Raw genomic sequence first — 12,629 nt, forward strand, 5'->3', positions numbered from 1 at the left:
TAAACTGCTGAGAGTTCATGCAGGTGGTGACTTCAATATGAAAATACATTGTTTTGCAGATAAATGCAGACTTTAAACAGCTATTAGGGTGTCCTTAATCAGATTGTTAGTCCAAAACAAATGTTCAGTCATTTTAATAAACATTATGATGCAAACAAACATCCCACTCAAAACTCACTTCTGAAAAAAAAAAAACAGTATAAGCTTGTTGCTGTGTTTTGAAACATAGCTGGTTCAAAGCTTGTTATTAACTGGCCCAAAATGGTCATTTGCTGGTACAAGCTGGTAGACCATCTTGCAATAGCAAAAAAAAAAAAAAAAACAAGCTTAAGGTGGCCACTATGGCTTTAAGGAACATTGGCTGGCTAACCATCCAATGAGCTTGAACCAGCAACACGTCAGCTTAAAATGATCAATAACCAGCTTGACTAAGAACAAAAAAAAATGAAAGTGATAGTTCACCCAAAAATGTATATTCTCTCATTTACTCTCATGCCATCCCAGATGTGTAGGACATTCGTTCACATTATGAAAGTGAAACTGAAGATATATTCTAAAAAGGACTTAAATATTGATCTTTTTTCCACCTATACCTATCACATCGCTTCTGAAGAAATAGATTTAACTGCTGGAGTTGTATGGATAACTTGTTTGCTAGCTTTATTAATTTTTGGAGCTCCAAAGGTCTGGTCACCATTCACTTGCATTGTAAGAACTTACAGAGCTGAGATATTCTTCTAAAAACCTTTGTTTGTGTTCTGCGGAAGAAAGAAAGTCATACACATCTGGAATGGCATGAAGGTGAGTAAATGATGAAAGAATTTTCATTTTTGGGTGAACTATTCCTTTAAGGTGGTCAGCTGGTTTTTGGAAACATGATGGCAAGAAGACCAGCTAAAAACCAGCTTGACCGAGCAACAAACCAACTTAAGGTGGTCAAGCTGGTTATTGGAGTCATTGCCTAATTGGACCAGCTTATAACCAACTTAGACCAGCTTCAAACCAACTATCATGCTCCAAAACACAGCTACTAACTGGATTTTTTTGAGCAGGAATAGAATAAAAGTGTAAAGCAAGTTTTAATGTCCATAAATCAGAATCTTTTAATGTATTAATATATTACAACTATATAACTCCTGTCATCTAAGCTTTAAACCTCTCTATTCTCAGAGATTCAAATACTGGAAATGAATTGATAAAGTGTCAGTGTTCTGCCAGCCAAGAGGGAGGGGACAATGTGTCTAAGGACTTTAAGACCCATTAAGAACTGAGCAGGCCTGTTATGGATCAATGGCCTGTTCAGGGGCAGAAGTGAAATGGAGAGAGAGACAGAAAGAGGGAGAGAGGGACAGAGTGAGTGGTTCATCACTGTAAAGGTGCCTGTGAGGATCTCCCAGCTGCCAGAGAAAGAGACAGACAGTTTGTCATCCATATGAAGGCAAAAGCCCAGCAGGTGTTTGCCAGTCCCTCTGCTCTATTGTGCATTGGCAATTAGTGAAGGTAAAATGAATGTATAAAAAGATGCATTTGGAAGTATCTGGAATATTTGTTCATCTTCTTCTTATCTCCACCATCATTTGTTTTCAAAAACAACATAATTTGCTAACAAGCTGTGTGAGATTAGACCAATTACTGAATTGTGCAATCCGTAGGAAGGCAATGTTTTATGAGTTCAAAATGGAAAGAAACAAGAGCTTTGTGCAATGAAAGGGAAATAAATTATTCATGTCATTGAGAATTTATTCCTTCTGAAGCAGTTTTGATAGACCTCCCCTTACCTTGCCCTCATCCATTGGATTGTCACTAATGTGAACGACTGGGCCAGGGTGGGCCTTGGAGGACCTGTGGGAGACAGAGAGAGAGACACAGGTCTGAGATTGATGTTGGGTGTTGTAAATGAGTTATTGGAGACAATGGATTGATAAAAGAGACAGGATGGAGGAAAAACTTTATTGGAATAGGTTGGAATAATACTGGAATAAAGTATCAAGACATTACATTTATGAAAGAACAAAACATTTGTAAGAGCGACTTATACATGATATAGCCTAATTAATCTGGTCTGGAGTTTAGAAAAGAAGACCAGTATGGAATTGGATCATAGAGTTTTATCAGCCACATGATGTGGACTATAAGTTACAACAATACATTACAAAATCCCAAGAGGGGGGTTCTTGCCATGCAAAGCTGTTTGAAACTATATGGTTTTACATAACAATAAATGGAATGTTTTTTGTTTGTTTGTTTGTTTTTTTATCCATTATATGAAAGACTCCAGTAAAGCCATCCTATATTTGATATTGTCCAACTAAAACCAGTCTAATCTGATTATATCCCCATTCAGATACTTGCAGGACTCCATTAGGCTTTTGAAATATGCACTATAAAAGTATTCACAGCATATACAGACAGTCAGTTTGAACTCACAGTTTTCCATTGCTAAAGTTTTGTTAAACGATTTAAAGAACCTTTGGATGGTATACATAAGGAATTTTAGAAGATCAGCACTGCACACTCATTTACAGTCAATGAATAATACAACCTCATTCATTTAGTTAAGAAACAGCCCAATGGACTGGAAAGAGCATCCTAAATTTATAAATACAGCACAGACCTACTGAAATGAAGCATTTGTACATGGACAAACGGCTGTTTTATGGGATTCAAATGTAAATATGATCATCTGCAATATCCTCTGCTATCCTCACCTTCTGTTTTCCTTACTTCTTTTCTCTCTATGTTACAAAACAAGCTGACCCGATCAATAGGTACAAATATAGCAATGTAATACTGTGGCTGCCCATAAGTCCACATTGATTGCATTGGCAGGAGTCTGATCCCTTTGACTATGCAGCAAGCCAACTGTGCTGTTGACGGCTCTCGGGCACAGTCATAGACGCCTATAGTGGTGACAGCCGTGGCATAAACAGGGGTCCTTCTCTCCTCTCCAGCTACATTCTGTTGCGCTACAGTCTGATGAGGAGTGGCAGAACCATATACGTCTGTTACGATGATGAAGGTTCGACAGACAGGGGTCCTGATCCGTCTCTTTCTCCTCCAGTGTTTGCTGAATGTCTACGATGTGACTGACAGTTACAAGAGCAATGAAAATGTATAACACAGGACCACTAACCTTTACAGAATTACATCAGAAACAATAAGATATGTCTTAAGGATGTTTTCAAAGAATTTCTCACATTGCTTGTTCTCTGGGTCTCATCTCATTCAAATCTTTAGGTTAGAACAACATTCTTAAAGATATGATCGAAACAAACAATGCGCAAATAAAACATGTATTAATTATCTAAAAAAGATTATAGAACTGAAAGGCAAGTGGCACTTTAGCATGCAGTTTTTCAAACCAAAAACATGGCAAATATTCACTAACCACCCACAATCCATAATTGTGGCTTGCCAGGCACTATCTATGCTAGTATAGCACTGCACCATGACTCTGTACATTAATGAATGCATCAATGAATGAATGAATGAATGTTGCATTTATATTGTGCTTTTATGATACTACACAGTGCTTTAAACAGTGAACAGGGGACTCTCCTCAACCACCACCAGTGTGCAGCATCAACCTGGGTGATAAGACAGCAGCCATAGGGCACCAGTACGCTCATCACACACCAGCTGTTGGTGGATAGAAGAGAGTGGAGTGATAGAGCCAATTAATGGATGAGGATTATTAGGAGGACAAGATTCAATGGGGGGAATTTGGCCAAGATACCGGAGTTACACCCCTACTCTTTACGAGAAGTGCCCTGGGATTTTTATTGACCACTGAGAGTCAGGACCTCAGTTTAATGTCTCATCCAAAAGACAGTGCCCTTTTACAGTATAGTGACCTCATCACTATACTGGGGCATTAGGACCCACATAGACTAGACCACAGTGTGAGCACTACCCTGCTGGCCTCACAAACACCTCTTCCAGCAACCTTAGTTTTCCCCAGGAGGTCTCTCATCCAGGTACTGGCCAAGCTCAACCCTGCTTAGCTTCAGTGGGTAACCAGTCTAGAGCTACAAGGGGATTTGGATGTTAAGGTTCAGTGCCCCCCAAAAAAAAAAAAAAATAAATTAATAAATAAATAAATAAATAAATATATATATATATATATATATTTATATATATATATATATATATATATATTTTCAACCCCTTTGTAAAGCATCCATTTGTAAGTAATTGTATTTATTAATTATTTGTGATGTGATAATGTGTGCTTGGTAATCTAGATGAATTAAGATTTTCAGCTGCAGTTTATGAAGGTTACTCTTTTTATCAATTTATAGTCCACTGGGAAATGAAGCTACCCTCACCTGGCACAGTAACTCAGGTCACAAGTTCAATAAAAGCATTGTCACAAATAGAGTGACAGAACTCTGTTAGCATATGTTTGTGTTTGTCTTAGAAAGTGTATGTGTGTGTGTGTGTGTGTGGGGGGGTATTACACAGAGGTGAAGATGCAATTTTGTTGAGAGAGTGATGGAACAACACTTGCTTCCTTAGACCTCAAAATGCTTAATTTATGTCCCCTAATTCCCTCTTATCTCTCAGCCCTTACTTTAAGAGGCTGGGTTAAGAGATCTGATCACCATGGCAACAAGAATAGGATGGGCAAAATTTCATTCTGTGACTGCCACCCTCAGTTTATCATTCATTCAAGACACCTTATAATTACATAATTTTATCCTTTTCACCATTGATCCAAATAATTATTATACTGTATTACAGTATGTACCGATTCCTCTCAATTCTTGTCTTCTTATTTCTCTCGTGGTGTCCAAAAGCTTCAAAATGCCACCTTCGCAGGCAGTATTCGAACACAGGAAAGCAACAAGGCACATCCAAATTCAATACTTGTGTAACATCCTGCCTACTAAGATGCCATCATCTGGTGGGTTTTTGAAGGCAGCATAGACCCTTGTATCCTTCAATTCCTATGATATCACACAATCCTGTGTGCAGTTTGATGGTTGGTCGAAAAATGGCATCAGATTGAGTGGTTCAAAGTAGAAAATGAATTAATAAATGTCCTTTTTTGTTTGTTTGTTTGTTTGTTTCAAAACATAACTCAATTTCTAATGAGAATTCAGGGAAAAAATCAGGGGAAAAAATATTTGCTGTCACTAAATATTTGCATGATTATAAAATAAAGCTCTCTTGTTTCCTTTAAAATGATCTTTCATGCAATAATGCTGCCTGTGGTGTCACTGACAAATTCATCCTGATCTCATTCAAATTTGACTGTGCCGACCTTTTTGCAAAATTATATTCCGTGGTTCCTTACACATATTGTGGAAGTTCCAAGGTGAACCAGGGGTGATAAAGGTGAGTTAAATGTTCTCCTAAACAAACAATGTTTTTAAGGATAATGCTCTATCGAGTTTGAAACAAACAAAACCTAGCTCTCAACCCTAATCCTTAAACCTAAACCTAACCGGCAGTGACATAAAAAGCAAATGTGAGAGGAAAAGCAAAATAACTGCATCAACTATGTCATTTTGTGATGCTTTTATGACACTTTCAGCTCATGTGTCAACTTGCATGCTCTTTAGGACTTGTACTGCAATCCTTTGCATCGCAAGTGTAATAATAATTCAGTTGAGCTACCACCCGAAAGTCACCCGAACAAGCTTGTAAATGTAGTTGGTTATGTAGTGCAAACGTACAAATTTACAACTCAATCTCATGAAAATTGGAACAATTTTGTTTGTATAAATTTATACGTTTTCATCATGAGCAAATGCCCAGGTGTCCAATGCAGAAGTAAGCTCGAGTTCCGAGGCGTTAAGGACATGCTTATTAATAGTATGCCCTTACCTAAACCCCTTATCTAAACCTAACCGATCAGTAGAGTGTGTAAACATGATAGGAAGCTGTTGTGTTTGATAGAAGTAATTGCCGTGTATTAGATGGAAACGTTGTCCCACGATGTCATTGTCTGACATATCATATGAATTAGCCAAATTTAGAAACGTCATATGACTCCTTGCAATTTCTCTGTGAGAGTGTGTTGAAGTGTATCACCTTACAAGTCATACACTATTGTAATTAGGGATGCATGATATATCAGTGGCCGATATATTATTGGCCGATACCCGGGAAAAACTAAATATTATTATCGCGCCGATAGGCAAGGCAAGGCAAGGCAAGTTTATTTATATAGCACATTTCATACACAATGGTAATTCAAAGTGCTTTACATAGAAGAGATTAAAATAAGAATAAAAAAAATAAGAATAATTGAAACAGTTTAGAATAAAATAAAATACAGTACAAACAGTCGGACACACAGTGGCACAGTGCTCATTCAGTAAATGCACAGCTAAACAGATGTGTTTTGAGTCTGGATTTGAATGTGACTACTGTAGGAGCACATCTGATCTCTTCTGGAAGCTGGTTCCAGCTGCGGCTGGCATAATAGCTAAAAGCAGACTCTCCTTGCTTAGAGTGAACCCTTGGTATTTCTAGCTGATGTGATCCTAATGATCTGAGTGATCTGTTGGGTTTATATTCAGTGAGCATATCTGCAATATATTGAGGTCCTAGCCCATTGAGTGATTTATATACCAGTAATAATACTTTAAAATCAATCCTAAATGTAACTGGGAGCCAGTGTAAAGACCGGAGGACTGGTGTGATATGTTCATATTTTCTGGTTCTGCTCAGAATCCTGGCAGCAGCGTTCTGTATGAGCTGCAACTGTCTTATGGTCTTTTTGGGAAGGCCAGTGAGGAGTCCATTACAATAATCCACCCTGCTGGTGATGAAAGCATGCACAAGTTTCTCTAGGTCTTGACTGGAAACAAAGCATCTAATTCTTGCAATATTTTTCAGATGATAGTATGCTGATTTAGTTATTGCTTTGACATGACTACTGAAACTAAGGTCTGACTGTAGAGACACACCAAGATTCCTGACTTGATTTTTAGTTGTTTGACCCCTAGCGTCAAGGTATGCATTCACCTTGAGACCGTCATCTTTGTTTCCAAACACAATGACTTCAGTTTTGTCTTTGTTTAACTGAAGAAAGTTTTGGCACATCCAACTGTTAACTTCATCAATGCATTGGCACAGGGAGTCAATGGGGCTGTAATCGTTAGGTGATAGGGCTAAGTAGATCTGTGTGTCGTCTGCATAGCTGTGGTAAGCAATTTGGTTCTTTCTCATTATTTGGCTCATTGGGAGCATATACAGGTTGAACAGGAGTGGCACAAGAATTGAGCCTTGAGGGACTCCGCATGTCATGGACGTCCACTCAGACTTACGGTCTCCTATACTCACATAATAACCTCTCCCTTCTAAGTATGACCTGAACCATTTTAGGACCATCCCAGAAAGCCCCACCCAGTTTTCCAGCCTGTCAAGAAGTATGTTGTGATCAACAGTGTCAAATGCAGCACTGAGGTCGAGTAGTACCAGTACTGATAATTTGCCTGTATCAGTATTTAAGCGAATATCATTTATTATCTTTATGAGCGCTGTCTCTGTGCTGTGATGCGATCGGAAACCAGATTGAAAATTGTCAAAGTATCCATTTGAGTTCAAGAATTTAGATATTTTTACCAATAATTTGTTATGGTTTATTTGCTTGCGGCTGAGACTCTCTGACTGCTTCTGTCTTTCAGGCAGGGACTCGGCCAGCTTCAAGCAACAGAGCCAGGATGCAAGATAAGCTCATGTCACTCTGTGAGGATTATTTCAAGATCTCTGAACCTTGTTTTGGGGCTGGTTTCAATCAGGATCATCTGTTGTTAGTAACTACATGCCATTGCCCATATTCTGTTTTTGTGTCATGAAGCAATAAACGAAAATGCAACATGTATGTACTGTATAATACTTTGTATCAAACATTGTTGCTTATTACTTCATTAAACATAAACAGAATATGGAAAATTGTATATTGTTACATACGGCAAAGGTTTGTGATTAAAGCAAGACCAAACACAATGTAAAAGGGTGCAAAGATCTTGAAATAATCCTCACAGAGCACTGTGAGGTGGCTAAAACACAGTTTGTGTGAAATTAATGTGCTTGTTGTACTTAACATGTTGAGAAATTTCTAACGTTATCACTCATGACAACTCGATCTGTATGATGTTTTTACCTATTCCCATTGACGCAATATATACAATGAGCTACGCAAAAATATTCATTAGTTTACAAGATAATGTAATCCTGCTGTGAGGATAGCGTAAACATATGTGGCTTGCTGTCCCTGGCGGAGGGCCCGTGGCTTGAGACTTGACCTGAACTAGAATGCCCCCAAAAGAAGCCATCTTGGAATGGCACGGAAGTTATGTGTTGGAAGCAATAAGAGGAACCGACTGATTTTAACGACAATAACTTCCCTCCCCCCACAGCGTTCAATGGGACAGCATGTGATTAGTGTGAGAATATTTTAGCTGTATTATATTGAGCTTGCTCTGATCTACGAGTGGCTGAATCTGTAGGCGTCTGCCGACATGGCATACGATGGTAGGACACTAGATTCTTGTGGAAGTGATATATGTTGCCTTTAGGAAACTCCCTATGCGAAACGGGCTGAATCATCGAGCACTGGATCACACATTGTTAACAGGAAGAGCCTGTGTTTTTGTGTGGAAAGTTCACGCTGCATATAAGCAAGAACTCACTCTGTAATACGAATGGGTTGAGTCGTCAAGCGTGGAGTTCAACATGATTGCGCATAGTAGGCGATCTATAAATGAAATTGATTGATGCAGAGATGCCGGCTTGTGGCGGACTGTAGGGAAGACCTAAAGCGGCCTGATTGTCAATCACTAGGTGGTGATGGTTGGTTTAGTATGAGTGGCATAGTATGGGTTACGGAGATATGGGGGCTGAAACGCATGGTCTGAAAGACGTGCCGAGGTTGTGGCATGTGAACAGTCGCTTGTACTCTCAATATTACGTAGAGGTAAGCAACTGTTTATATTCTCTTCCTCTGGCTGTGTGATTAGTCAGATTAAATAAACTTGCTCCCCCCAAAATGTGTTAATAAAACACCAATATGTACAAAAATGTAGTAACTATCTATGAGACAGGGTTGGACAAACTGAGAAGAGTGGCAGCATAGCAGCTGCCTTAAGTTTCGGACACAATCTCTATCTATTTCTATCTTTTCTGATTGTGTGGAAATCATGTTGACTTCAAGTTCAATTTCCAGTCATTAAGAAGCTTTCAAACTTACCAACTCTGTGTTTGTGTGAGTGTGCATGTATACGTGCATAATCCAGGATGCAATTTGCTCACATTTTAAGGGAGTGCATCCATTTGCTTTAAGGAGCAACACCTGTTGTGCAAATTGAGTCTCTGAAATGGACGTCAGGCAGTTAACAAACTCTCTCTATAAACATCATAAAGGCATCCTCTATATATTAATCTGACATATAAAATCACAGCATGCCTCACAACCTACCACTGTCTGCTAAACTCTCTTTGTTGTCAGAGACCTAGATTTATGACAGAGCCCTGTCACACAAACAGACATGCATAGAGACAGTCTAGCCGAACCACAGAGACAGTCTGCCTTTCCGGAGGACATGGTGCTGAGCCCTCTTGCCTCTTTTTAAATGCAGAGATTGACCTGTACCAGAGTGCCTTGCATCTGGGCACAATTTAAAAATTGCTACCACCTGCTATCGCAACTCCTGTAACATGCTGTAATATTCACTTGACAATGTGGCATCATGCCATCCCATCATGCTAACCCTTAATCCTCTGGCAGCCTACACAGTCAAATGCCAACCAACATGCCCCCTTACACCAAACGACACAGAGCTTATGACACCTGCAGCAACAAACCACTACTCTCAATGCCCGGTATCACGCCAACATCCCCCACCACCATGTCATCACCCTTACAGCAGAGTGACACAACAGATTTCTCCCTTCCAATCACAAACACACACACCATCTTGGTTAGCAGCTGTTGTGTAGATACTACTGCGAAGTACATGAAAGGGAGTGTTTACAGAGATGGAGGTTTACATACACAAAGGCACACTTGAGTGCGTCACAGCAGCGCTGTTTACAAGTGAGAAGTAGGAATGCTGTACAGTATCTTGTTTGGTTTCAGTTTAGATCTGTATTGATCTGTTTCTTTACTCCAATCATGCATTTGTGTGCTCATCCTGGTTGTCTCAACCCAGTGGAGAATACGAGATTACATCTGTATCCATGGCAATGCGAATATGTCACACAAGAGACCTCTTGGACTCCGCCCTCTCATGAAGCATTGGATTTTTTGCACCAAAAGCAATTGTGTCTCTTTAAAAGACATACATTTAACCGCTGGAGCCATATTGATGACGGACCTGCTGACGGCATTTTAAGGACCTGCTGAGCTAAGACATTTTTCTCTTTTTTTTATGTGTTCTGGTCAAGAAAGAAAGTTATACACACCTGGAATATCATGAGGGTGAGTAAATAATAAGAGAATTTAAATTTTTGGGTGAACTATTCCTTTAAATGGAATGTGGCAGGTTACGGCATCTGTAACATAAAAAGAATAACTCCGATGTACAGATATACACTTACAATGGAAGTCTATGGGGCAAGGCAAGCAGGAAGGATTGAAAGCCAAAATGTGAAGCTCATATAAGCTACTGCTTTTGGCGAATGGATCTCTGGTTATGTATTTCCAACATAATTCCTTTGGGTAGAGCATGTTCCATGGAAGTTACAAGGTTTACTGATAATAAATCATGGAGTTGAAATATTTCATATAACTTTGCACAGACAAGGTTAGTAAGTGAATCAATCAAACTAAGTTCATGTGTGTATTGTAACATTTAACACATGTTGATTTATTGCATACTGCAGATTTAATGCATAAATACATTTCAATTAACTATAACAAAAATGTACACAATTGTTGTTCGTATAGTCAGAGCAAAACAGTCAAGTCGCAACTGACATGACAGGCAATATAGCTTGTCAAACAAAACAAAAAAGAAGCTGGATGAGCACAACAGAATAAAAAAATGCAAAGGTCTCAAAACGTGTGTTTTTATTTATTAAGCAGTAGATGCAACACAATCTCCAAAGATGCCCAGCTGATGCAAGCATAATAGACAATCAATTAAAAAAAATGTGCAGAAAGAATACAACAATATCTCTTGTGGCACCTAAGTCTACATGAGACAGATGTACAAACTTGATTGCAAAAAGGATAGTTGTATACTAAATATCAACATATCATGTAATTAATTCAATAAACATTTTTATGTAATTGATAGCCTTAATTTGAATATTAACTCTGGTGCAATGCAACACTACAAAGACTTCCATTGTAATTCCATCAATGTTAATACAATGTATGCTTGTTTTAACAGGTGCTGTAGATTGAGCAACTCTCTTTCTTAATTTCTTTAAGAAAAAAATGTAAGAACACAGCTCTTAAAAGCCTTAAACAGTATGTGAGAGGAAGAGTGGAAAATGTTCTGCTCAATGACGTGAGAGTAAAGCCACGTTGACTTGCCCCTTTAGTCTGTCAGTACAGGTACAACAACAAAGGGCGGATTGATTCTTTAAACAATTGCCCTTTCTGTCACGAGGGACATAGTGTGTGTGTGTGTGTGTGTGTGTGTGTGTGTGTGTGTGTGTGTGTGTGTGTGTGTGTGTGTGTGTGTGTGTGTGTGTGTGTGTGGGCAGGTTTAAGTGGTTTAGGAGGACTTTTTTTTAGGTTACAAACCTAAGGTGAGGGTTCTATAAAATCTTCATACAGTATAAAAACCATTATGTCTACGGAGAGTCCTCATAATGACAGCTGCACCAACATGTGTGTGTGTGCATGTGTGTGTGTGTGAGAGAGAGAGAGAGAGAGAGAGAGAGAGAGAGAGAGAGAGAGAGAGAGAGAGAGAGAGAGAGTACCAAAAGCAGCAGGCAAGACAGGACATCTGTCATTCCTAACCTTGATATGATGTGACACCCATAAACGCATGTGTGTATGAGTGTCTACACTGTCTAGGTCTCAAAGGCACTGCAGCCTTTTGAAGGGGTCAAGAAAGAAAACAAAACTGCTGACAAAATGTTTGAATAATTGAAGAACTCAGGGCACCTACAGAACTCAGGAAAAGACAGAAGAAGAGAAGGTGAAGTGAGGCGAGAGAGAAAGAGAGAGAGATAATCTGTGATCAGTGACTATTTAAAATGGTATTTGATTTAAATGATTGCTCAGTTACAAATAACACACAGCAAAGCAACAGGAACATTTACAGTTTTGATGTGTGTGATAAATTACAAAAGTGTGTGTGCGTGCATGTGTGTGTGTGTGTGTGTGTGTGTGTGTGTGTGTGTGTGTGTGTGCAGCACTCACAGTTCAATGGCTTTGTTCCACATGATGGTATATCCTGAGAGGGTAAAGGACTCCACATTTACAATGTGGATGTTTCCTCGTTCCGAGCCAATGTACAACCATTTGCTTTGGAAGGGCAGATGACAGAACGTTATCCTAAGAAAGAGAAATAAATAAGAGTTTTTACTTGTTTATTAATCTAATTAATAAATGAATAGGACAGTTCTCATTCTTAAAAACAATTAATAATCCTATAATAAAGAAGAAAAAAACATACACACAAATTAGATCTGTAATATCTCAGTTGTTTCTCCGA

The 12,629-nt window shown here is 38.9% G+C and overlaps 1 protein-coding gene across 2 annotated transcripts in view; it reads right to left on the reverse strand.

The window, feature by feature from the left end:
• LOC127624340 (syntaxin-binding protein 5-like) overlaps positions 1-12,629 on the reverse strand; it is a 111,531-nt gene that overhangs the window by 43,840 nt on the left and 55,062 nt on the right. For both annotated transcript variants that reach the window (XM_052099127.1, XM_052099126.1), the window contains exons 5-6: positions 12,335-12,469; positions 1,779-1,842 (exon numbers count right to left, since the gene is read on the reverse strand). In XM_052099127.1, coding sequence (XP_051955087.1) covers positions 1,779-1,842; positions 12,335-12,469 — 199 coding nt within the window. The remainder of the gene's footprint in view (positions 1-1,778; positions 1,843-12,334; positions 12,470-12,629) is intronic.

This window comes from Xyrauchen texanus, chromosome 30 (assembly GCF_025860055.1).
Source record: "Xyrauchen texanus isolate HMW12.3.18 chromosome 30, RBS_HiC_50CHRs, whole genome shotgun sequence".
Classification (NCBI taxonomy): Eukaryota; Metazoa; Chordata; class Actinopteri; order Cypriniformes; family Catostomidae; genus Xyrauchen; species Xyrauchen texanus.